Consider the following 26,724-nt stretch of genomic DNA (forward strand, 5'->3'; position numbering starts at 1 on the left):
GATGAGAAATGAAAATAGCTAAATTTTTTTCCATTTTATGTGACAATTGCGAAGCAGCAATCTGAGTGGCAAAACTGCATTGTATAGTTATCATACTTTATTGTACATTAAATTACGTATCCGAATATGTTCTGGCAGTAAATTTTGAAGATTATTAAATAAAATTGGGATAATGGCAATATAACAAATTTTTATATTGCAGTTTATAGTAAGATGTTACAATGCAAAATAGTGCAACCTAAATTTAATATTACTTAATTAAATATCGTAGAATTTTCACTATTTTGTTTCCAGTAGTTTGTAGTAGTAGTTGGAATGTTGGTGACTGGACGTATTTGGGAGATTGTGAATGCATTAACACATACAGATGTGTATTTTTCCTTTTGGGACCCTGCAGCCAAATCCATTAGCCTCTTGTACCCTGCAATGTTTGCTACAGGATCTAGTCTTTAGAACTGAATCTAGTTTGATGATTACGTTATCTGATTTCTGTGCTTATTTAAAACCTTTATCTTTCCCATGCCTCAAATTTGAGTTGCGTAAGACCACCTCAGAAAGCCTGTCTATATTGTAGATCTTTCAGCAGAAAGTACTGTTACCAGTGTAAAGCTTCTTGTCTGAGGCTTCTTGTCTTGAACCATGTTCAGAGATGAATTGACAGACATTACCTCCCTTAATTGATACATTTTAACTAATTTATAATCTAGTAGTATTTAGAAACATTAGCAGTGGCAAAGCTTAAAACAGTCTAGGGTATAGTTTTTACGTGCTTCTTCAAGGAATGAAGATCAGCTTCTACCCAGCAGGTATGGTAACCAGGTAACACAAGGTAAATTTGAGAAGGAAAGAATTGGCATAAAGATCACTAGTTCACGTGTGTGTGTGTGTGCGTGCATGTGTCTGCCTGTAACTACACTTCAAATATAAGAGAAATGGAATATATGATTCTCTTATTCATAACAATGGAAAAACGAGAACCATAGAGTTCTGGTAGAGGTACACTTGAAAAGGGTTATATTTGAAAGAACTGTTAAGAGGTTACTTTTTAGAAATTTATCTTTCATCTTAAAAGGCAAATTTTTAAAATACCAGTTATGACTTATATTTTCAACTTTTCTTTCCTGGTTCCAGTAACTTCTCACAAAACTCAAATAGTGACCGATTTAACTAAAAAGCAACATGCTTATCTCTGCCTTTTTTAGTATATGTAACTATTTATAGCTATAAGCTGAAATAACTCTTTATTTCCAAATTCCTCTCTTAAAAATATATATTCACACAATTGGGCACTGTCGTCAGTGTTGTTTTAAGTTGTATATCATGTGTACAGTCCTGTCTTGAGAGTAAATTCAAAATGAAATGTTTTCTCAAATGTTCTTTTAACAGTGTGGTTGAATATAAATTAAGACTTCAATTAATTTTTGAAGGCTACCTGAGATAGAGAAATTGTTTTGAGGCTTCTTATATTGCAGCCTTAAGATGTACAAGGAATATAGGGAAGGTATTTTCCAAAAGCTTTTTTTCTTGGAAATCTTAGTAGTCTCCTCCTGCTAGAAAGTTTCTTTTGGATGGTTCAGATATATAGATCTTTCCAGCCTTGAGTTTGGGGAAGTAGCCTGTGGTAAATCTTTGTTTAGCATTGCTTTTGATTCACTTTCACTGCCACAGTATTTAAATCTGAAAATTGCTAAATCTTCAGTCATCTGTAAGCTGTGTTTTTCCTGATGTCAAAACAAGCATATCACTTTCCTCTTTTACATGATAACGTTTGCTCTTTGCATCACAGAAAGACAAAAAGGGAGAGGAAAGCGGGGGTTGTTTTCTGGCAGGTCATCTTTCACTAGGTAATTTTGTCCTCTGAACAACATAAATCTGAGCTGAATATCATTACATAGTGCTGGTCTGTTATTGGAAGATGAGCTAGGGTGAGGGTTATGATTATGGCCTTACAAAAGAGGAAGTAGCCCTTTAACAATTGTGTTCTTTATAAATTGTTAGAAATCTTTAAATTTCCCTTTGCCTAACTTGAGGAATGTGTTCTTTTTAGTCACTTCCAATCTTCAGGTAGAAATCATTGTTTATAATCTATATGAACAATAACTGTTTCCCTGCATATGCTAGTTCATTTTGAAATGTAAAACTTAAGTGCAGGCCTTACTGCTGTGATTTCCTCTTGTTTTCCTTTTTATGTATGACTTAGAATACAGTGTAAAGCAGTGCTCAGCACTTAATGTATCATCTAACTTATTGCTATTGATATACAGACTGTGCTGAAGTAACTGAATGCTTTACATTTCCATTTTATATGTCAAGCACAGATTTATATGCTCTGGTCTCTCTTTTATGACTGGTTTGGTAGTTAGTAGAACATGGAGATTAACTGGGAAGAGCATGCTTTGACAGTTTGTTAATGGGAACTCTACTATTAAAGTTTGAATTGGTCAAAAAATTTTGATTCTCACACTGGTTCTTATTTCTTCTAACATTAAAAGAAGCAGTTGCAGGACATAGAAATAATAGAATTGGATGAAACAACTCCCAGCTCACACCGGTTTGGGGTCATAGCATTTGAATGCTTAAGAATTGTGAGAATAGAGTTTTGTTTAGTGGATTTGACAGACTGTAGTCTATTTTTGATACGTATTTTAGCAAGTAAAATAGTTAACTTGCTATTCTGCATCTCCTAAAATTTAGGAAGTGGTACAGTAATGTCACTCTTCTTACTCGGACTCTTGTTTTCTCTAGTTGCTTAAAGCACATTTTTCTCTTGATACCTTTCCCATAAAAATCTACTTCCAGAAAACTTGAATCAATTCACATGTCAGTGCCTCTTTCACAGTTTTAAAAAGGAGCATGTAAGTCTCAGTCCCACATGTGCCATAATGTTAAATTCATAGATGACATGATCTGGATTCTAGCCTGCTCTGCTGATTTCCTGTGTCTTCTTGGGTAAGTTACTTAACCTGTTTTGCCATTATTAAAACAGATACCTACCTACCTCACAGGGTTGTTGTGAGGCTCACTTTAGTGATTAAAGTGCTTTTGGCATCTGGCTAAAAGGTGCTACAGAAATGTAAAAATAAATTCTGATGTAATACCCTATGATCCCATAGGCCCAGCTGTCTCTTACTATTTCCTTTGTCTCTTCGACTGCTTGAACCATCTTTTAGATACAGAAAGACTTGACAATGCTTTTCATGCACTTGAAAGAACTTTTACTTTACCAGTGTTGTAAATATTTCAGTAGTTCTCAAGCAAGCATTTGAAGTTGTCACCTTTTTCTCTGCTAGTTTCCTTTGAGAAATCACCAGGTTGAAAATCCTCTTAAGCACATTTATTAAACTATGTTCATGTATTTGCAACATTTTTTAAATGATCTAAAGAATTTTTAGTTCCAGTTGCTCTAAGTGGAAACTTTAATCTGTAATTGTCCTGAATGTTTCAGGCCAGTTCACACCACACCTTTTTACTTTTTTTGTTGTTGAATATATTGCATTATACCCTGGTCACTTTGAACTGTTGTTATTAGGGGTTGAAAGGTTGCCATCATTAAAGATTTAAAAATCATAAGCACAAGACAGTTGTGACACCCCAAGTCTAGAAACAATAAATACAAAGCTAGTAACGTGCATGTAAAGTGTTTGGCTGTTAATATGTATTTTTTTGTCTTGCGAATTTTGCAAGTAAGACTCCTGTGTTATTGCTTGTTCTAAAGAAATGAAACTAGATATATTTGTTCAGATAACTATTTGATATGAACACTTTGAATTTTAGATGTCTTGGTAACAAATCAGATGCTGTATGAGGATTCAGAGGGTGGGACCAAAGCTTAGGGTTGATTGTTTTGCATTTCATCATATGCAATACATCAGTATCTTTAATTCATGTAATTCACACTGGTGTGGATACTAGTCAGAATGTATCATTTAACATACTTGTATATGAAATATGTAAATAAAACCATTTAGAAAAATGATTGTTTTTGTTTAAAATGTTTGTGTTTCTTCAAAGCATTTTCTTCCCCTTTTTACTTTAATCTGGTTCTGAGTTCAGAAAAAATTTGTTATGTATACCACCAAAATTCTTCTGCTTGGGGAAAAATGGGAACTGACTTCTGTCAGGATGAAGGTGGAGTGATCAGAAGTCTAAGTAGAATAGACTTCTTGGCTGAGATTCTGTTTAGTGGTACTTTCAACTGAAAATATTGTATGTATCACTAGCTGATCTTTGTTAATTTCTTAATGGAAGGCATACCCATTATAATCTGTGCCCACCCTGCTAGTCTACCACATTTCTCATAGTAAACTTCTGCTTTTGAGAAACTGCCGTACAGGTGCTCTGTACAAACATCCATACTGCACATTCTTGACTACCTCAGTCAGATTTTTTTAAATCTTTTTTACAACTGTATTATTTATGATCTTTTCTTATTCATGTGTGGACTTGTTCCATTCCTGTTAATAAATGTTGTTCTGTCTGTGTGATTATTGTAGACTTGCACTAGAAGGTGAATGCAACTTCTTTCCTGTCTTTTCTACTCAATATGTAAATACAGGCATGTACATCTTGCATAGTTGCCGTGGTCCTACAAGTTGTATAATATCAGAAAGTTATCCACATAATTGACATTTGTAGTTTCAGAAGATGTGTGGTACAACACTAGTGCATTTCTTTATAATTCTATTTTCTGTATTTGATCATTAAAATTACCATGAGAAAGTGTTAGGGATTTTAATTTTTGAAGTGGAAGTGATGCCTAATGAAGAGATTACTATGAACCCTCTTCTATAGTGTGTTGCTGTTTTCACATGAATAAACATGAACTACTTCCTGTTCTGTTGTATTCTTTCCACACGGGGTGACAGAAACATCCCCATTAGAAGTGTTAGTTATATAAAACTCTTGTTCACAACACTTTTGAAGTCTCACTTTCAAATGTAACGAGGACAGTGAAAACTTTTCTCGTTGTGTGCTTTCTTTTGTCAAAGTCATTTGCCGATCCTTCTATTGATATTTAGAGGGGGGAATATGTGTGTTGGGTCAGGAACAACCTTGAGCTTCTTTCGTGTGTCTGAACCTGAAAAAAACAGAAGTAAAAATGTAGCTTTCTTGTGTACCCTGCATTAGCTGCAGATTGGTTATCTTCATCTACGTGGGTGAGGGAACTATAATCGTAATTTCTCATTTCTACATCTCTTCCAGCTTCCAGTTGTCAGCTGGTTGAGTTACCTGATATGCTTTATTCAGATTTTGAGAAGCGTGATGGCTGAGAGAACACGTTCTGTTACACTTTATCTACTAGTACTACTGCATAAAATAATGCTTTACTTTATTCTGCAGAATCTCTCTGCAGACTATAACAAGGCTTTGAGTCGCTGCTGTGGTGAAGTACAGTGGCTTCTTTTAGCTAGAAACTCTGTGAAGGCAAGCCATTCGTTCTGGCACTCCTGTGTCCTGTTAGTACAAATGCTCTTCGTTTAAGAGTGTGCATTGTTTTTTCCCCTCGTTAGGGCGTGCTTTTTCTCACTGATCGCTTCAATGTGACAAGTGCTTTACACCCAGTAACAATTTTGGACTTCTGCAATGAAGTGTTGTGTACCTAATACCATAAGCTTTGACATTTTTCCTTTCTTAGATAAAACAATTCAAAAGTGAGAAGAAACAATATGCATTGGTGCATAACTGTACCATTGCACAGGCAGCATTCACGTGTTTTTGTGGCACATTGTATACATGCAGTTAACTACACATGAGAAGATCTTACAGTGATTTGAATCTGATCCATATTGGGGTTTAACTAGTTTGGAAGTGACAAATGTTCATAGCATAGAAGCTTGGCACCATTTCCAGAGTTCATTGGAACTGTGGCATACAGAAATGTTTCATTTTAAGGATAGGCATTGTAAGTAGAAAGGTATTCTTTTTAAATTTAGTTTGTGGACAGTTTTCAGTAATACTGCTATAGAGTGGAGTCCTATTGCATCTTGAGAAAAGACTGTTTAATAGAACTCACTTCTAACTTGAAGTGTAAACATTTCATCTGGTTCAGGACCTGTTCCTTTAGAAGCAGATTGCACTAAGCCTTGTGACAGGGTCTGTGTACTAATCTTAGTTTTCACAAGTTCCAGTGAGCACACATTGCTGATCCATTAGTAGATCCTGTAATCAAAGGTCTTGTAGACTGACTGCTGGGGTAAAGGCTTTCAGAGCTTTAACATCTTCAACTTTCTCCAGAAGGAGGAGAGCTAGAATTGTTGGTATGCTGAGGAGGCTTGGTAATTTTACTCATACTTTCACACCCACTCTGTGTTTCAGCAAAACAGTTACAGAGCTTATGCATGTAACTAAATTATATAGGCTTTATCATTATTAATTCAAACTGTTCCTCAGAATTGACTAACATGAAAAGTTTAGTAGTGTGATGGAGGGTCAACTGTCTTACCTCATTTGATTCCTGTAATATGACTATATAAAACTTAGACTTTTTAATGAGGGCAGCTTACTCTCTCCAGTTCGCCATGGTTTGCATTAGTGCATGAGATAGAGAGTAAGGAATAACTAGTGTGTGAAGCTGGAAAGAGAAATGACTGTACACTCTTTGAAATGTTAATCCATGACCATAGCAGAACAAACTCTTACTATATACAGTCAGATACTTCTGTTTTGGTTTATGTGAGAATGAGTATCAAATACATTTTAAAAAATACTTTGCAAGTCATGCATTTGGACTAGAAAGAAAACTTGCAAAATGATGCCTGTTGTTTGATTTAGTATTTTTTATGTCCAGACTGCAGCAAAGCCATCAACTTCCTTCAGATATCCCTCCTGGAAGCATAGGTTTTCAAACACCATTCTTTCCGTTTAAACAAAAATAAACTCTACTCAGAGATTAAAGTGGATTAGATTTACAAAAATGAGGTGGCAAGTATGTGGTTATGTATGTGCTGTCCTGTAGATAAAACAGACATGGTGAAGTTAGCACATGAGCTAACTTCATTGTGTTCAGTGGAACTACATTTATACATGAAACTAAGCGTGTTTAAAAAGTTCATAGTGTGACCAAATAGCAAAAAGGGCAACTTGGTTGCATCTGGGTCTTTATTTTGTTTTCCTTAGGAAAGGGGAAGATGCCTTGTCAAAGAACAAAAAGTTGAGAGGGTCTTTCCCCCCCTCCCCCCATCTTCTGTTTATCTCTACTGCTTGGAGAAATAAAATGTATAACACTGTTAGCTATAGTTGGTGGCATTTCATAGTGTATGTATGGGTGCTGGTACAACTTTCAGTTAAGTTCTCTCAATTTAGGAGCTGTTCTAGCATATTTTCAAAATAGTTTCAGTTGGAATTTGAACTATGAAGTGACTTGTCCTATTTTAATGCTGATACCATTCATCTCAAATCTGCTTTCAGGCTATATGAAGGGGAGGAAACGAATGTTGTATTGATTTCTGTCGAATTCTGCATCCCTGCAGCTTCCATTAAGGGCATGTTCCCCAGTATATACACACACATATATATTACTTAACCAAGTGATGGATCAGAAGAAAAAAAAAAGCATACTTAGCATTTCCAAAGTTAGAAAGGAAGGTAAAGCAACAGTCAAATGCACCATTTACAATTCACTGACAAAATTTTGATTATTTTAGTTTTTGTGGTTAAATGAAGACATGCTGTAGGTTCCATGCCTGTGGATTCCTCTGGAATCTCTTGAACTATGTATGTGTATACATGTTCATTTGATGTGCATGTATGTGTTTATGTAATAAGGTCTCACAGCATAATTAATGTTCTTTTAAAATCATACTAAATAGAAATCTGGGTATGTGAGCATATCAGTGCAAATTGTCTACAGATAATTTACTTAGATTACTTTAAAGTTTATAGATGCTCATAACTTACAAAAATAATTTGTCCTCAGTGGCATATATTTAAAATAACAATGAATGGAGGGTTTTTTATTAGATACAGCTTCAGTCTCAGTGCAAAAACATGACTTGATGCAGTATGTAAAGGAGTGGGAAAAATAGACTGTTAGATTTCCTGCTTTACTTCTGTTGTCTTGAACACAGTATTGGCCTGCCTTTTCTCTATTCCTCCCTATCCATCCAAAGGTTATTTTTATATGTTTTCATGGGCAGAATTAGAAGTGTATTTGCCATAAGACTTGTGGACTATCGGGTATTGCTGTGGGCCGTATCTTTCAATACACCCTTGCAAGTCATCTTTCAGGTGACAAGGAGATCTCAGGAAGCTTATCAAGAAGCTGTCTTTGGACAGTTCGGACATGTTCTTTGAATTTAAGTGTCATAATTCTGCTTGCAATTTTTGATAGGGCAGAACATGGTGGGAGGAGGGGGAGATTCCCTAGTAATGAAATAACTGTAACTTTTTTTGCCTTTCTGTAACTTTACTGATTTTGTTTAAAAAAATATATCCAAAATTAATCCCATGACAAATCTTTTTACATCCTAATTATTGCAAAAGAAATCTTGGTTCTCTTAAGGTGTCTTAATTATGCTTATGCAACTGCATAGCTGCCAGTGAAATTGTAATGGTGTTGCATTTGTAAAGCACACAAACACATTTAGCAGCCTATGATATGCAGTATGTTGTAGGAACAGTTCTGAATGAGTTTCATTTAAACTTTTCCTGAAACTTGGTTTAGTTAATCTCTGTAGTTTACTCTTTTGTATTGTATTACAGATACTTAGAAGATAAATTTGTAATTAGAGCATATTGTGTAGGAACTTGAGGTGTAAGAAGCCCTCTCATTGATGTCACTATTGTGGAGAATAGAATGATAGTGATTTAATACATGTAAGCTTTCATCTACTAAAAGGTGTTACGCACTTCTTGCTAACATGCAATTAATATAGGTTGAACATGAGTGACAATGAATAAGTTTACAGAAAATTGCTTTGGTAACATATCTTGCTGGTGGAAGTTTAGCTTGCAGCTTTCCTTCCCTTAGCTGTGTCAATTGACCCCTCTCCCCAGATTTTCCATAGACGTTGCAGTAATTATTAGTTTTAGTACAAGCAGCATGCTTTGAAGGTCTGTGTGCGTAACCTGATAGTGCTGACAAGTTCATACATGAAGAAACATTTCCTTCATACTGAATTAGAATGGCAAGCCTTACACAGAGAGCCTTAGTCTAGCAGTTTTAATTTCACTAGAGGAATTTTATCATTCTAGTACTGACTGACTGTGGCTTTGGGAATGGTAAATTCTGTCTAATTCTAAAATTGTGCTAGAAATGCTTGCTCTGTGGTGATGATGACTGATCATTTTATAAAAAGTAACTGAAAGAAAGTACGGTTCATTTATAATGAAGAATGTAAATTTCAAGTGGACTGGTCTTAAATAGACTGGGATAAATGTTTATAAATAGGTGCCCCTGACAACCCTACTAGCTACTTAAGGTTTTCTTTGTAAAAATGCTCTCTAAAATAGTCCTCAATGCATGAGTTTTTCATTCCAAGTTACCTGAAAAAATGCTGTGGATGCAAGCTAAAACATTTAACAGGGAGCAGTGTCCCCATCCCTGCTCCACTCCCTAAAAAAAGGAATTGCTGCCCTGGTAAGTATATGTTACTTGCCCGTTACTGTTGCCCACTAGCTAGCATTCCTCAGGGAAATGTTAACAATATATTTATGTCAACTGAAATTCTGCACAGGAGTACTTGAGCAGGATGGGCAGTATAAGTAGTTGTTTAAAACCTCAGAATATTCCATGCTATTTGCCCTTGATAAAATCTCAGTGCTGGTAAACCTGAGCAGGAAACTGACTATACAATTTAAAGGATAAAACTTCTCCAATATAAGATGTGACTAAACATAATTCAGGCTTTGCTTTTTTTTTTTTTTTTTTGTAAATTCAATTTGAGATTGATACTTAAAAAATATATCCCACATGCTTTTTTGTGTGTGTTAAAGATGGGTATTAAAAAGGAAGTACTATGGAACTTTAAAATTAGCTGACAGACTTTAATTCAGCAGAAATATTTTTCTGGCACTAAACACACGGAGGTAAGTTTCTCTTTTCATAATGCCACAAAGTTTCTGCTGTTTTTGCTACTAGTCTTAGCTGTTAAAAAGAAATTACTGTTGCATAAGAAATCTCGCCTATTTACAAAGCCAAAATGCACAAAGTTAGATATTACGTGTTTATTTCTCATTTTACTGATGTTGCTAAAATTCAGTTTTGCTCCCAGAAAAGTTTTGTGATATTTTTTTTTCTTTCCCATTTGCAGAAATTCTAAGAATAAGGTTAATCTGTGGGGGTTTTTAATTTACTAATGAGAAAAATATGGGTGTTTCTAAATAATTAAATTTGATAATTCTTGTTTATTATTGGTCTGAATCAAATGAAGACACAGCACTGTTGAGGTTTTATCATTAGTCTGCATGACAGACTTAGCAGCAGCCTGTTATTTCTGCAAAAGCTTCGTAGTCAAACATTTTTCATTGCTCTTGGATTGTACTTTTGTGCATCCAATGCATAGAAGTCTTGACCAAGTGTTAAGTTGCACTAACGTACTTGAACTCGGTAGTATTATCTGCGTTTTGCCTTTCTCCTAGGCTGGCAGAGTTGCTAAAAACTGTCTATACTATAACATTTTTCATTTGTGTGAGCAGAGTTTTCTGCTACAATCTATATTCAAGGTCAGTTCTCTGCTCGGGCGCTGGCTGATTCAGTGAATCATGGAGGTTTTGTAGTGATGCTTCATCATGTTGCTAAATCTTCAGACTGGATTTTTTAAGGATGCTGCATCACCATGATGATATACACCAAAAACAAGTCAAGCATCGTTGTCTTCCAACGCTAGGGTAAAACTTGAATGCGGGGAAATTCACGCCATTTCTTGGGAACCTTGTCTGCCTTGCAGTGAGATGCATCTTCCCAATTTAGGTAGTTTACATTATGTTTTAGTAGCAGTTCTCTGTTCTATACTTAACCAAATATTTTCTGCCAGTGATAGAGATTATCAGTTAAGCTACTGTGTTAGTTATGTGTCGCTTTTCCAGATGATGGTGGCTTGTTACTGTTGTGTGCTTAGTGTCTTTACATCAGACCAAATGCTGCTCTTGGCATCCTAGCTTAAAGCAGCCAAATATAACAAACAAGAGAGATCTGTCTTAGTATTTCTGAGATCCCTCGTGTGCTTCTGTGCTAACTAGATGCAAGAAATCAGCTGAGAGCCTACATACCATTTTTTAATGCAGTGCTTGAAACTGGCAGGCAATTTGCAACATTCTTTAATGCAAATGCTATCTGAAAGTATTCTGTATTTTTCTGTCCAGTCTTTCTCTACATAACAATGCATGTATCCTAGCAGTTAAAGTCCTCATGGTCCAAATCAAATAATTACCTGCTGTCCGTCTACTGAAGAGGCTCTTTTTTTACAGTGTTTTAGAACACTTTACTCTGGGTTTCTGAATCATTGGTTAAAGCAGAAAAGCCTCAAAATGCAGAGTTTGAGGCGTAAGGGGAAGAACTATCAAGCTGACTGGATCCCTGCTGTCTTAAATAGTTTCCTAGTATATGCCTAATTCTACATGGACACTATTTAGCTTTAACCTCTGAAGGCATCAAGCTGAAGTTTAAAAGGGATGGAGAAGGGGAAGCCACTGTGAAAAACTGTTTAAGTGGAGAAAGCAGTGTGGTATTTAAATATTCTAGAAACCTGTTTTTTAGTGTACTAACCAATCTGATTAGCTGGGATAGTAATTACGCTCAAATTCAAATATTCTGGAAACAGAGGTCCCAGAATAGTTGTACTGAGTCTATCCACTTCGATGTTTTTTGGATCAAGTCTTTAACCAAAAAGATTTGCATTGTTATGTGGTTTCGGATTAGGCTGGCTGTGATCAGTCCAGACTTAGTAACTAGATATTGAGAAGACCCTACAGTAAAACTCATATGTTGAAGGAAACTATTGATTCTTACCACTGAATGCTACTTTTATAGTGAATTTTGTTTCCTCTTCATTGCCAAAAGAGAAATCTGGATGTTTAATTCTGTAATTGACTTTTACAATATAGTCTTTCCTTTTTTAACATTATAGATGAGACTTTTCAGTAACTGTGATTAAGAATATGCATTCTCAGAAAAGAAATGGTAGAGAATTTCCTCGACCTCTGACAGACATATGAAAGATTTTTTTTATTAGGGCAGCTGCCTGTATTAGAAAAAGACTCTAATTCTCTGAACTTCAGCTGGAATATCTCCTTGCTGTAGAACAAAACCATCTCAGTCATTAGGTTAATCTTACATTTCTGAGGCAGATTATTTTCCTGGATTAGTAAATGACTGACATAGTGTTTCTTCATTATTTTATAGGAAATCCATGGCGGCAAAGCCAGGACCCACATCCCCTCCTTATAAGATTATTTTTGTAGCATTGTAGTTCAAGTGCGCTTGGTTTGGGTTTAGTAAGGTTTTTTTTGTAACGCAGTATATATCCTGTCAACTGCAAATTGATGCTACGATGCAGTTGCAGAGTATTACTTGTGCCTGAGCATTATTCTCCACTGCTAGTTTTTAGATTTCTGATTCTTGTTTTCCTGTGACAAGACAACTGTTGGTCAAACATTAGAGCCTCTAGCCACCTGTGGAGACTTAGGACCAATCTAATGGTTTTGAGAACCATTCCTTGGGCCATTTTTTGCAACAGATTATTGGAAAATTACTCTTTACATTCCAGCTGTGGAGACGAAACATTAAGAACAGTTTGTCCTCTGCTGATGGGTCAAGCTAGTCTTGTGCTAATATTGTAACAGTAAGAAGATTGTGCTGTACGATAGTTACATCTTCTAGTACCATTTTTTACTCTTTGAACGACTTGTGTTCCTTTTCCTTAGGAGAAGTGCTTGTTTGGCTGTCTTTATTTTGGGGAAAGCCTTTATTAGACCAGTTCCACACTAGAAAATCAGAGGAATTAATGCATGGTCTCTGAATTAATTTGACCACTCAAAAGGGCAGCAGATCTTTCTGGTCCTGAGATGTCTTCATTTGGACTATTAACCCTTTTTGCTAAGTCAGTGTGGAGGCTGTTTAAGGGACCTTTGCTGCTTTCTAGAGGCATTGCATCTTTTTTTAAATGGATATTCAAGGATCCCTTTAAAAAGTAAAATCTCTCTGAAATTCTAGCTTGTTCAGGTGTATTATTAACATAAAATCTTGTTGAATGAATGAAGAATTCTTAAACATTCCATACAAAAATTATTATTAGTTGATAACTTTATTCTACAGAAATAAATTTTCTGAAATATCATAATTCACAGTGTGTAACAATTACAGTTATCAAACTTAGCCTTTTCTGCACTTCTGTGCAAGTGTATTTGAAAAGAATGTATCAAAACTTTAGGCACGCAATGAGTGTAGTGAGAAGTCATCAAACTATAAACCTAATAGGGAACCTAATGACCCCTAAAACATTCCATTTTCCCCAGCTGTATCATCAAATTACATAGTAAATCACCACTTTCTTAGAAACTTTGCTTTCTTACATTCTCTGAGATATTTTTAGGATACCAAAATCAAAGGAGGAATGATTTTTTTTTAATGAGCTGTATGTTACTGTAATGAACACTAATTACCTGATAGAAGTGAAAAGCAACTAGACGATTTTAAATTAAGTGTCTTAAGTTAGATCTGAAGTTAGAGCATCGTAAGGCGTAAGATGTGTGTAATGAAACAATTGACTCTTATTTTTCCTAGGTAGTGACGCCTCACGTACCCCTTACGATATGTAATCTGTTGCAGCAGTCTGATCCCTGCCTTATTTTCAAGGTCTTAATATTACAAGGAGTTTTAGCTTGGATTACAGAGTTAGTGCCTTGCTAGTGGTGATAGCAGACTGCAATGTATCTATGCTTCTCAGTTTGGCAACCTCGTGTAAGATACTGGCACCTATCATCTTAGGAAATTAGCTGAAAAAAGTATTACAGGAGTGTATTTGTCCAATTCCATTGCCCCTGCTGAGGGACTGTTTGCTTATGATATGTGGTTGAGGTAGACAACCAGTGTAATTTATCCGAGTTTACAATTTTGGGATCTCTAGCCCAATGATGTGGGCCAAACACCTTGCTTTTAGGCTTCCCTTTTAATTTAACCTTTTAACTTTAATGATCTGACCAATAGATAAGTCAGAAAGTCTTTCTTTAATTTATCTCATTGCATTTTGTCATGTTAACAGATTATCTTGCAGTCCATGGGTGCTATATGTGCTTTTAAGTCCTATTATTTTTTTCCTCTGAGAGTTAAAGTGATATAAAATTAATTCTAGGTGAAAAAGCACTGTTTCTTTGTAAAATGGCATACTTCCTAATAACTGCAAAGGATATCAGTAGATGTGTTAATGTTAGCCATCTGAAAACGCATTTTAAAACTTCCCACTGCTTCTGTAAAATACAAAAGACATTGAGAAACAAGAATGAGAAGCAGAAGTGAACTAAAGTACATAGGAAGAACCAAAATGCCTAAGTTGGGAAGGAAGCAAGGTAGTTTGCAGGAGCGTGAATGTGGGGCGTTGTTTTCTGCTGTGGCTTAAAGTGAGTGTGAAATTGAAGAGGAAATTACAAGCCACGGGGCATGTTGAAAATTGACTTTTTATTAGAATGAGATTTGCAGACAAATTGAGAATCTAGGTATGAGGTTGAATCTGGCTAGAAAGGAGTGGAAATAGAAGGGTGCCTAGCATTTGTAAATTACCTCATACAGTTAATACTACATTAAATTTGATAATGGGCGAATTGCCTAAATAAAAAAGGTAATGATTTTCCTGATTTGGAGAAGATATTAAAGAATAGGTACCATAGAGATGTGTTGTACAATGAAATGCAGATTGAAGGAGCAAAGAACACTGGATTGTCTCCCGTTATTTGGAAGAATGGCTGGAGTACGTAGCTCATACTTCCTAATTAGAAGCATAAAGCTAGACACCGTTACAGAAAATACGCTCGTGCATGGCAAGACCTAAACACCTAAGACAAGTTGTTGTTTTCTTGAATAGTACTGAGCAGAGAGTATGAAAGGCATCTTCCTCATGCTAGGTAGGAGGTCTTGGTGCTTTTAGTCAGATGTGTATGTAGGTAGGCTGCTGGAGTTTTACAGGCACATTTTAGAACATGGAGAGTGAAGTGGATGGTGCAGTTCAGTCAGGTGAAGTCAGTGGGTAAGGAATGATATCTCGGAATCACCATGTGAACCAGTTAGATGCAAAAAGTAAGCAAAAGATAATACAGGAGTGTAAAATTGAACAGGAAGGAATGGATCAAAATTTCTATACAAATTTTTTTTTAAAGTAACTAGTGATGTTGTAGTCGTGTCTAACCAGGAAATACCTGTTGCCGTTTACTAAACATGTGACCACAAACAGAAGGTGCTTATTAAAGGGGTCTTGTAGTCTATTGACTTTTAAATTGGCATGTAAGAACTGCTTACACTAAGTAAAGAGCGGATATGTGAAAAGTGATTTGTGGGGGAAAGCGTAACTATTGATTATATACCTAATATCAGCTTCTGTGGGGGACAGTTGTCTTAAAACATTTGTAGAGAAAACTTAATCATTTTGCACGGAAGAGTTTGAGGAACTAGAACAAGGAAGAAAAGCTGTCAGTGCTGCTGCTTTATATGAGCTACATGTATGTGAGCTTTACCCAATACAGCAAAGAACAGCCAGTTGAGTAAGACTGAGGCAGTACTCACAGGTAGACAAAACTTAGAGATGCAGCAGCTCTCTTCTTCACCCCTAATTTCTAGGCAATTTTAAAATGTCGGGTCCATAGGGCGGTGAAGTAACAGATCACTGAAGTTGTCTTTTTTTGGTTTGGAAGAGCATGGAGTGTGCTTTTCATCATGACTTGGAAAGGGCTGTTTCTGCAGCTTTACTTGAACTATTCTAATTCACAAGAGATATTTGCAACAATGGAACTCAGTTTGTCAGGAAGGAAGATAGCAGTGCAGGTAGTAACGTGAGGTGGGCTTGGTGTTTAAACATAACTGCAAATCTGAATTTTTTTTTTCCTGAAAGTGTGTCCTGGAGAGGAAGTAAAACACATGAACAAGCAAAATGAGAAGAGATAGCAGTAGAACACCATAGATGGGAAGGAAGAGGAAATACACTTGAGAAATCGCTTCTTCATTTTTATAATCCAGATTGAAAACAAAGGGAAGAAAAGAGAGAAGTTTATGCAACATCAGAAATAAATGAGATAGTGAATCAGTGATTGCAGTTCAGTACCATTCTGCAACTAGGAAAATCATTTAACAGTTTTGTCATCCAACAACTGTTTTTCAGGCTGCCTATAAAAAAGTATTTCTCTATACAGCCTCTGGCTAGTCTCTTGATAGAGGTGCCTGAAAGTTATGCTTGCTTTTCAAATTATTAACGTGAATAAAGTGCCTCTGAAGGACCAAGAGGCCAACGTTTTTTGTAAGGGAGTAGAGACAGATGCTAGTCCTGAAGATTTGTCTATATGTGGAAATTAAATCAAATTGCACTAAGGCATAAACTAAAGCACAATAGCTATTTTTTGGTAACTCTGTCTCTGACCTCTCATTTCTTAATGAAGTCCTTGTTCTTCTTTACACTAGAGTAGATATTTAGGAATTAGATGGGGTAGGTATTTCTTTAATATTCCAAACTATATTATTAGTAGCAAAGTTAAGTTTCTTTACTGCAGTGCATTAATCTTTCTTCGCTTCTAGATCAATCCATTTACTTTAAGTTTGTTCAGCAAGGTTGTCGAGATTCTCAATCCTTGTATTACTGCACTTCTAGAATGCAGAGAGTTTGCTGATACCTAAGGATATTGTATTCCTGTATTCTTCTGGATTAATTTATTTCCTGGTGCATCTGAAAATTAAACGTATGGGGTTTTTTGGTCTGATAGATGAAGCAAAAAGACATCTTCCATGTGCAGATTTTTCTTTTAATTGGTAATTACTTGTTTATGTAGGGTTTTTTAATTAAGAATGATTTAACTGTTTCAGCTGGGGCATATGTTACTCTGTCTTCAGAGTAGCATTTCACAGTTTCCTTGTTTGCACTCTTTTCTGAAGAGACCTCTGCTCTGAGCTGCTCTCTCACCACCCTCAGACAGGCGCAGCTGGGTTCCTCCCTTTCCCAAAGTTCCAGATCTAGTTTTATGCTCACAGTTTTGGAAATAGTCTTTTAAAGTCTTCAGTAATGCCGTTTTGGGGGTGTGTGTGTTTTGGGGGTTTTTTTGGTTTGTGGGGGGTTTTTTTTGTTTGGTTTTTTTTTGTTTTTTTTTACAATTAGTCAGATGGTGGAGATGTTCCTGTAGAGATCTCTCTGGGCTGCTGCCTCTGAGAGGAGAAAGGTTGGTATAGTGCATTAACCTGATGTGCTTTGGTTAACTGTTCCTGAAGGCTATTAAAGGCTTGGGGTCATGAGGCTGTAATGCCAATTTTCAAGAAGTTAGAGAGTGAGGAGCAACCTTGCATATTACTGCCTGTTCGTGCAGCAGCTCTCTCTAGCTCTGCCACTGTCCTGTCCCAGCCTTCCACTGCAACTTAGCTCCTTATGAAAAATGTTGCACTTCATTTACTAGTAATCACTTTTCCTGTAGACATGGCTGCCTTTTACTGGTTTTTTTTTTTGTCTTTCATCTAACAGAAAATGGTGATGTGGCCCAGAATTTGGTATAGAAAGTTAACATTTTCACTAGCTGCTCAGTAAGTGCCAGTTCTTGTATTTATGTATGCAGGACATTAACTGGTAATTGGATTTGCAGAATTACAGGTCCTGTTCATTACCTTAGACAATATTCTTAGTTACTGAAAAGTTTGTTTATTTTTAAATAGTGAGTAAATTCAAAGTATATCTAAATATAAATACATGATAGTGTACATGATAGACCGCTATTTTGTTGATCAGGAAACAATTGTGAAACCTAAAAGATGGTTGTGATCAGGAAGCATGGGTGGTCAAACACTGGAACGGGCTTCCTAGAGAGGTGGTCGGTGCCCCAAGCCTGTCAGTGTTTGAGTCATTTGGACAATGCCCTTAACAACCTTTAGCTTTTGATCAGCCCTGAATTGGTCAGGCAGTTGGACTAGATAATTATTGTAGGTCCCTTCCAACTGAAATATTCTATTCTTAGGTTTCCTCAGAAGCAGACTGCAAAATGGTGCTTTTTTTTTTCTCTACATTATAGATTATAGCCATTTACATCGCAGCTGTGACTGCATCCTCTAGGGAGACTGTTTTTCAAGTGAAGATATGTCTAGTGGAAACAACATGACTTAAAATTTGGTGTAATGCCATGGTTCTGGAAGCTCTAGAAATAATATGTGTAATAGTAGTTGGAGGCATTTCATGTAGAATAATTTTAAGGAACTTTTCAAATCTCATTTCATGGCAGACTTTTAAATTGAGACATACAACCATGTGAATGTGAAAAATTACACCATACTGAGTGAAAATACTTAGAATCTCATCTTGCTACGTTTTGAGAAAATGAGTTTTCCCATACTCAGTGTACTATATCTCTTCCTTGCAGTCTTCACTAATAGCAAGGTAAAAGCTATATTTTCACGAGGACTATTATAACTCCGAATGAAGACTGCAGAAATACCGAATCATTCAATCCTTATCTAGTACAAATTGTAGTAAAATTCTGTATTACAGAAATTACATCTGCAAGTGTATGCTAATGTTTTTAAATAAAGGATTTCATTGGTTAAGCCTTGGAATAACTTGCACAAATGAAATACGTGCTTTGTTCAGCATACATAAGTTTTACATCCAGTTATCTAGGCAGTTATACTCCAGCCTCCTTGGGTTAATGACCCACATGTAAATGCAACGTTAGTCCAGCATTTGGCCTGCATTTCATGTACTTGAACAGAGCTTGGTTTGCTATTTGGAAAGGTAATTGCTGTTATTTGACCTGCAGGAAAACAAATTTGTCATGTTAAGTGCTCACACAATTAGTCATTGACTGGAAGCCTCAGCAAATAGGAAAAGGCTGAATGAGCTAAAGATAGAGGAGTGAATTAGCATGTTACATTCTCTCCATCCTTTCAAAGATTACATTTCTTTGAGGCAGTCTGAAAAGCTTGAACTGGTATGGTCCAAGCAGTATTTACTCCGCAAATAAAGTGCGAACATCTCTCCAGCCAGCCCTACCCTGTGTTTTGGAAATGGGTAGAGAAATGTGAATGTATTTTGTTACATCTACAGTTCAATACTAGCAGAGACCCAAATTACATCCCACTGGGCTTGACAGTGGGTAATTGATTATTTACCTTAACAATCAAGATGTTTAAAAAAAAAAAGGCAAATGGTCAACACAAATGGATTCAGTGATGATAAAGGTTGTGTAGTCTGATTTTATTTTTAAAATGTTAAACTTTTTAATTCTCTAATACTTAGTCATCTAACTGTGAATGAACATAGGTCTTTCACAATGAGCTCCCTTCAGTTAATAAACAAAAGCAATACTTCCAAATACATACATGTAGGCTTTGGTTTTAATTTTGTACTCTGAAAGATATGTTGTGTATGTGTTTTTTTTAAAAAACATTAAAGATGTTGCATACATGGTAGTATTTATAATGAAACCAGATTTTAGGAAATAGTTCTGAAAATACCAGCCACTATGAACTAAATCCTCAGGAAGTTAATGCTGGGGCTTCTGTGGTGTTTTCTTCTCTCCCGGCCTGAACCTCATCAGCTGGTGCAGTCTGCTAGGGGGGCACAGTGTTTCTCTTCAGGTCCCTCTTCCAAAAGAAGTTCCAAAAAACACTGGAGAGCAGTGCAGGGGTGGTGAGGTGTGGAGAGGGCAAGAGGATCTATTTCACCAAGGGAAGAGCTGGAGGCAGTGGATAAGGGGACGTAAGACTTTATGCTTGAGAAAATAATTTTTTTTTTCCTTGATAAAGAACCATTGAAAAAGAAGATGGGAGTTGGGATATAGAAATCGGTGGGAGAAAAAGTCATGCTGATCCTCAAGTACCACATACTAATCTTGCTTCCTTAGTAGCTTGATCAAAACCAAGAAACACTGAAAAGGTTAAAATAAAACTAGGACACTTTTTCAGCCTGTGTTGTATGTTGCCAGACAACTACAAGTAGTCTTAAGTCTCTAGATTAATAAAATAATTTGCTTTGCATAATCATAAATGACACATATGCCCTTTAATAAGTCTATTTAAAAGGGTGAAGTGCAATGTAATTTATGGTTTAAATTTTGCCTTTGAATGTTTGCAAAGCTCATTATAGGGAAGCACATTGTGGATTCTGGGAAGAAATTTGACCCTGTTATTATGAATTCGTCTTGTACAAGGCTGATACAGTTGTGACTTAAATTTGCTATTGGAGCATCAAATTTAAAGTTACTCTTTCAGCAAAACAGGTGTAATTTCTCATTGTCACAGGCAGAGGAAGGCAAGGTCGGATGTGTTTTACTACAGGAGTATCTAAGCTGGTCAGACTAGGTGGCCTTTGTATAATCTTCATGGATGAAAGGGAGATATTCATATATACCAGGTTCATCTTAGAATGACAGTATGCCTAAGCTCATTCTGTAGGTGGTGGATTTGTGGTGGAGACAATCCCATGTGTTAGCCTCCATGAGGGCAACGCCTGCCTCTTGAATTAAAGCAGTCAGAATAGGAATACAGGCAGTGTTAGAAATTGAAGGATAATCTGCTGAAAAGTTCTATAAGTTCACTTCGTTACATTTGTCTTTAAGGACAAAAATACAGTATTAATGTCAATCCTTTAATGCTTGCCTACGTCTAATCACTGCCTGTTGCTGTGTCTGTAATAGGAAAGACAAGAAATGTAACAGAAATGTGTGACGGTGGCTCCTGGAGTCAGCGTATGATGGGCTTTCCCCATCCCTGTGGTGTCCCTGTACCAGGGCTGCCAGGATGTTTGCTTGGGATGGGTGAGCTGAGAAGTGCAAACAAATTCCAGCAGGAGAGAGCTGCTCTTCCCTCTGGCTCTGGGGGCTTCAAAAAAACTCCATTGAGAGAGACCTAGTAAGCATTGGCCAATATTGCTTTTTCTTTTCCTTTATTTTTAACAAATCCTGTCAATCTCCAACCTCCTAACTTCATTGGTACCAAGATTTCTGAATTTTCCGATATCGATATCAAACCACTTGTGTGGATTTAACAAATACGTAACATTGACTTGGAAGTCCAAATGCGGTCAGCAGCTATTCATGTATCTGATAATTCACATAGAAAATATTTTGTTGAGTCATAACACATGCAAATAAAGAATATAGCTTTTTTTTTTTCTTAGCAAAATATTTTACTTTTCAAGTCTGGTTATTGGAAGCCAGGTAGTCTAATTAGTACTCCTTGTGCTCTGTCTTTTGATGTTGCTTGGTGACAGTGCTGTCAGGTGCTAATAAAGTTGCTCTAGTAAACAATTAAGTGGGATTACTGTGCACTTAACCTGATGCTGTATACAATTAACTGAGGTCAGTCTAGGTCACTCATGCTGAGTAATAGTTGTCATTGGGCTTTCGGGTGACAAGGGGCAGGGAGACGTGCTAAGCAGGCAGAGAGTATTCACAGCCCTATCAGCTACGTCTAGGAATTTTCTTTGGCGTAGTAACTCAAGGCAGGCATGCAAAACACTCTTTACGTGGCTAAACCTGGAAGGCACACTAATTTTTGTCCTGCCACTTACAGCTTTTCATTCTGAGCTTTTAAAAATTTATTTTTGGTCTTGTTCTTTAATAACTACAAGGTGTTGCCTTGTATCGGTGGCAAAGCCATGGATTAATTTTACTTAGTTTTCACAAAAACAGATTTAAACTATCTCCTGGGAAGTCACTCTTCTTTTTAAAAATAAGTTTGCTCATCTTATTGAAGACTTTACTTAAGTACAAGGGAAGAAAAGTGCAGGCAGCTGTGGTCTGTGCTAGACATACAAACCAAGATTCATTTGTTCTTTTCCACTTGGTGACCAAGGATAAAAGGAGTTTGCAGGGGGTGGGAGGTGTCGACTGAGAGCTCTGGCTCTTTAGTGAGAGTTGAATCCTTTTGGTCGTATTCTAGGAGCCGCTGAGGAACCTGAAAAGTTACTGTCAAAAAAGGATGAAGTAAAAATGGGAGATGTGTTTTTTGGACTTTACAATGAAGGAGAAATTTAAAATACAATAATTTACTTTCCTTCAACTAGAAATAGGGCAGCATCAGACTCCTTAACTTGTGTCCACAGAAGACTTCTGTCTAAACGACCCTACAATTATTATAAGTGCTTTTTAAAGGTCAAAAGATTGTGCTCTACTCGCAAAAAGCTGCGATAAAGTGGCAGTAGGATACGTACCCATACCTGAGGGTGTGTGGGGTCAGTGTGTCTTCCCGCAGGGGTTAGTGGTGTTCTCCATAGCATGGACGTGCTGCCTCCTGATTTAGTTAAGTGTTTTTTCAAAGCATTGTTATTTCTGTCATCGGTCATTTCTCTGGTCAGCTATCTCTTAACTGAATAGTTTGCAGAAAGACACTGTGAAAATCACGTGTGCAAGATGTAATTAGGCTTAACTTTCTGCAAACCTGGCCTTTGTGAAATCCTTTCAACCTGGGCAGGATACTGCTCGAGCTTGAAAGCAGGACAGACGCAAGGGTCCGGTCCACCATGTGTGCCATTCAAGTTCTTCTGCAAAATTGTTTTAATTGTCTTGGTTTTAACTCATCTTGTTCAGGAGTGAGAGAAATGGGGATGCTCTGTTAGGGCTCTCGGATGCCGGCGTGTTGCAGGAGTAACTCAGGAAACAGCAAAGAGGAAAGGCGGTGCGTGGTGCGGTACAGGACATATTTATTTTAAGCCTCCTGCAGATGAGTCGGTGTTTCCTAGTGCTGCCATTAAAAATTCTCTTGTGCATTAGAGTGAGAATGATATAAAAATGATATAGTTATTACCTGGTGCAAAAGGGTGCTGTTTGCTGCCTACCACTGTGCTCCTTGGGGAAAAGGAAAGACTTTCAGACTCCGAGAAAAAAAAGCTGTGAATCCCCTAAGTAAACAAAGAGCAATGCAATTTAAAAGGGAGGTTTGATGCTTCAAAAAAAAAAAAAGCAACATAGCGTAACAAATCCTTACTTCATTAAAGGCTCTTTATTTCAACACAGATAAGCATCTTCTAAAGGTGTTGATTTTCCTTGTTTCTTCAGGGTGTGCCTCTACAGATTGCCTAGTACGTTGACATAACTGGAACTAATAAATACGTGAAGGGTGCCGGTGTGCCCTCTACATCTGTCTCGTGCTTTTCTTTGCCCTGTCTGAAAGGCAACCTGTTCCTTCGAGACTAGGTTTCACCCTCTGCCCTTGCGGTGTGCGTGCTGCCTGAATGCAAGGAGTGCCAAGCTGTGAGCGTGGTTTGGGCCCCCTGGAAGGGAGCAGCAGGGCTGGGGGCACCTGTCGAAAAACAGGTTCTCCGTGGTGGTTTATTCACGGTCCCTTATTCAGCTTCAGCTTATTATAGCAAAGTGTACTTTGAGAAATAAATATGCAAATATAATATGTTTATTAGCCTATTAAGTTTTGTAAATATGGTATTTTACCCTTAATTTACTAAATCCTGGTCTAGAGGCTTTGGTACCGAAGTGAATATATGCACTTAAGGCAACAGAGTACCTTGAAATAAGAGGCTGAGTCTGGGTGTCCAAACCAGAATACAGGAAAGCAACTTTACCTACTGATACCTAAATTTTGGCCCTAGTGGAAGTGAAAAAAAAAAAAAAAAAAAAAATTTAAAAACTGCTAATTTTGAAAAAGCTAAGCAAAGTACATGATTTTTGTATATTTAATTATATTTTTGCAACTTTATGTGGTGTTACAATGTAATTAGTTTAGGCAGCCAAAGTACAAACTGGAATGCTATAGTACTGTATGAAGAATATATTCCTGCTATTCTAAAATAGTTTCTTAAGTGATTTGTTTTTTTCTGCTTCCCTATAGATTAAAGCAAAAAATTATGACAAAGTGGAAAAGGTGAGTCCTATCAATATATGTAATATATCTCTATAGCAAGAACAAGTATCTTGTGACTACGCTAAAGCAGATTGAAAAGAACTATAGCTGTTATTGAATGCACTATTCAAAAACACAGATAAGAAGTGTCACTGAAGTCAATTTGTTGTTGCTACCAAGCTGTAATCAATGCAGTGTGCAGAGGAATTTCTCTGCTTAATTCTTGCCCGTTCCCTTGCGTAGCAAGGAGATGCTTTAGTCAAAGGATGAGTAGTTTAACTTATGCTTTCTTACGAATCTCAAATCATAATTACAAAGATTATTTTAATTCATACTGTAGAGCTTTAAAAGTAGAAACCTAATTTCTGTATCTGGAATCCTGATCACGTCTTCTTGATGTATTAAACAGTTATTTCAGCGATGCCTTATGAAGGTTTTACACATTGATTTATGGAAATGTTACCTTTCCTATGTACGAGAAACCAAGGGGAAGCTACCTAGTTACAAGTAAGTTGACAGTTGCTCTGAATTATTCTAGTTTTATGGTGAATATCTTCTTGATTTTTGACTAGGAGGTGGGGAGGAACCTGGGTGGCAAACCTGCCCCGGGATCTTCTGGTAGAGTGTTGGGGGGCATAATGTATAATCTGCATTTAGAAAACATTTTCTTTAAAGTTTCTTTAATTGAGCTTGCTGGGTAAAATTGCTTCCTTAGTCTGGATCCATGTAACAAGGTAGGACAAGAGCAGGGGAGTAGCTGGCGTATCCATGCCAGTTCCCTGCAGATGCGATTGGTGCTTGAGCCAGTCTGAAGCACACTTCTTCCTCAGTCGGGACCTTTTGCTGTCCTCTCCCTTAGTGTCCTGTTTAGAGTCTCCACAAAATTCAGCATTCATTACAGCTGAGGTACTATATTTGACCAGCACTAGTAAATAGTTCAGTAATTAAGGGTTTGGGATGCATAAAAAATCAGGGTGTCAAAATTCTGGGGTGTATTAATCTTCATCCCTTTCAGTTACTACAGTTGGCTTGTTTATAAATCCTGTGAACTGAGTTTAATGCTTTTTCTTCCTGTTTGAGTTTCAAAAAATATCAGTACCTTTCAGTATCTATAAACTGTTTCTTTCCCAGCCCACCATAATTTCTTTGTACTATGACTGGCAATATAACTAATGCATTAACAGAAAAAAAAGCAGTTTTTAAAAAATTTATTTTTACAAGGCTATTTTGAAACAATTAAAAAAGCATCAGTTCTATGCCCCCCGCCCATCTTTTTATCTAATTTGACTTTTGTCTATTTTTCCTGTTAATATGGCCAAGGAGGTAGCAAGGTACTGAAAGATGTTTGAGTAAAGGAAACTGGGAGAAAAGTGGGAGAGAGAAAAAGCTGTTTTCATTGAAAATTGACCAAGGAAATATTCTGTGAACGTTTTAAATTTGTGGAAAAAATACTTTGAATTTGGGGGGGAGGGTAGGAATTCATGTGAAAGATTTTGGGCAGTGTCCACACAGGGGAGCTACTCCTAATTGCCCCAGCCTTCTGGTGTTCCTGGAGAATTACAACAAGCTTTGGGGAATTCTGAGAGGAAAAAAGAAACCACGGGTACATCTGTCAGCTAAGAAGATGTAGAGGGCAGTTGTTTTCTATCTTCTCAACTTCATGTAGTATATGTGGATTTCCACTTACTTAAGGTGGGGCACTCAGGAACTGTTAGTATGCTAGATTGCTACCAATGGGTTTAAATAATTTTCTTAAATAAAACAAAGAAAAAACCTAAATGCAGAATTTAAAGCTATCTGAATGCCAGTTTTTACTCTCAGCTGTTGAATGATATTTTTCATACCTCAGTGTTTGGTTAGAATTTGCTGCACAAAAGAATACTCTTAAATAAAGAATTTTTTAAATACTAAACACTTGCTCTATGGTCTTTGTGGTTTGTTTTTTTCCTCAGAGAAAAAATGGCTCAGGCATATGATTTTGCTCTGGATAAGATTGGCATGGAAATCATGTCATACCAGGTATGTTTTTCTATCAAAACACATTTTATTTCTAACTTTATAACAAGTACAACTAAACATTGGTTTCATTATGTGTAATATTTTTTCTCACATAGATCTGGGTGGATTACATCAATTTTTTGAAAGGCGTGTAAGTACCTTAAAAGAATTTTTTTAAGCTCAGTTAATGTAATGTTGATGTTCATACCAGTTATGATCTGTAATAGCTGACGTTAATCTCTCTCCCCACTATTTAGAGAAGCAGTAGGATCTTATGCAGAAAACCAGAGGATAACAGCTGTCCGTAGGGTTTACCAGCGTGGTTGCGTGAATCCAATGATAAACATAGAACAGCTCTGGAGAGATTATAACAAATACGAAGAGGTAATCAAGAACATGAAATTTGTTTGTGATATTAAGAAAGAAATAATAATCATATAGTCAAGTATGGTGCCCGAACTGTACCCACTAAATAAATATGTGTAAAAGAGATGAACGGCAGTATAAACACGTTTTGCCTGTGCGGTATGTACCAAAACCAGTGGCAGAACTCTACAGGTACCCAAGTGAATTTTTTAATTTATTTTAAAGGCTTTCTATAGGATACATTTAGCTGTCCCATTTCCCAGTTGGCCCAGTGGAATTGCTAGTGAATTAGAAATCACTGTCATCGATGATGGAGGCTGTATTTAATGGAAGCTAGAGCAGATCAGCTGGCAATGAGGGCTAGCTTCCCCAAGGAGGCACTCCCCTCCTTTCGGTTA

At 36.7% G+C, this 26,724-nt stretch overlaps 1 protein-coding gene across 1 annotated transcript in view; it reads left to right on the forward strand.

Annotated features, from left to right (window-relative positions):
- The window catches only part of CSTF3 (cleavage stimulation factor subunit 3), a 50,975-nt gene that overhangs the window by 9,941 nt on the left and 14,310 nt on the right, over nucleotides 1-26,724 (forward strand). The window contains exons 4-8 of the mRNA XM_069803967.1: nucleotides 23,951-23,983; nucleotides 24,372-24,469; nucleotides 25,915-25,981; nucleotides 26,077-26,111; nucleotides 26,218-26,344. Coding sequence (XP_069660068.1) covers nucleotides 23,951-23,983; nucleotides 24,372-24,469; nucleotides 25,915-25,981; nucleotides 26,077-26,111; nucleotides 26,218-26,344 — 360 coding nt within the window. The remainder of the gene's footprint in view (nucleotides 1-23,950; nucleotides 23,984-24,371; nucleotides 24,470-25,914; nucleotides 25,982-26,076; nucleotides 26,112-26,217; nucleotides 26,345-26,724) is intronic.

Source organism: Haliaeetus albicilla, chromosome 16 (assembly GCF_947461875.1).
Source record: "Haliaeetus albicilla chromosome 16, bHalAlb1.1, whole genome shotgun sequence".
Classification (NCBI taxonomy): Eukaryota; Metazoa; Chordata; class Aves; order Accipitriformes; family Accipitridae; genus Haliaeetus; species Haliaeetus albicilla.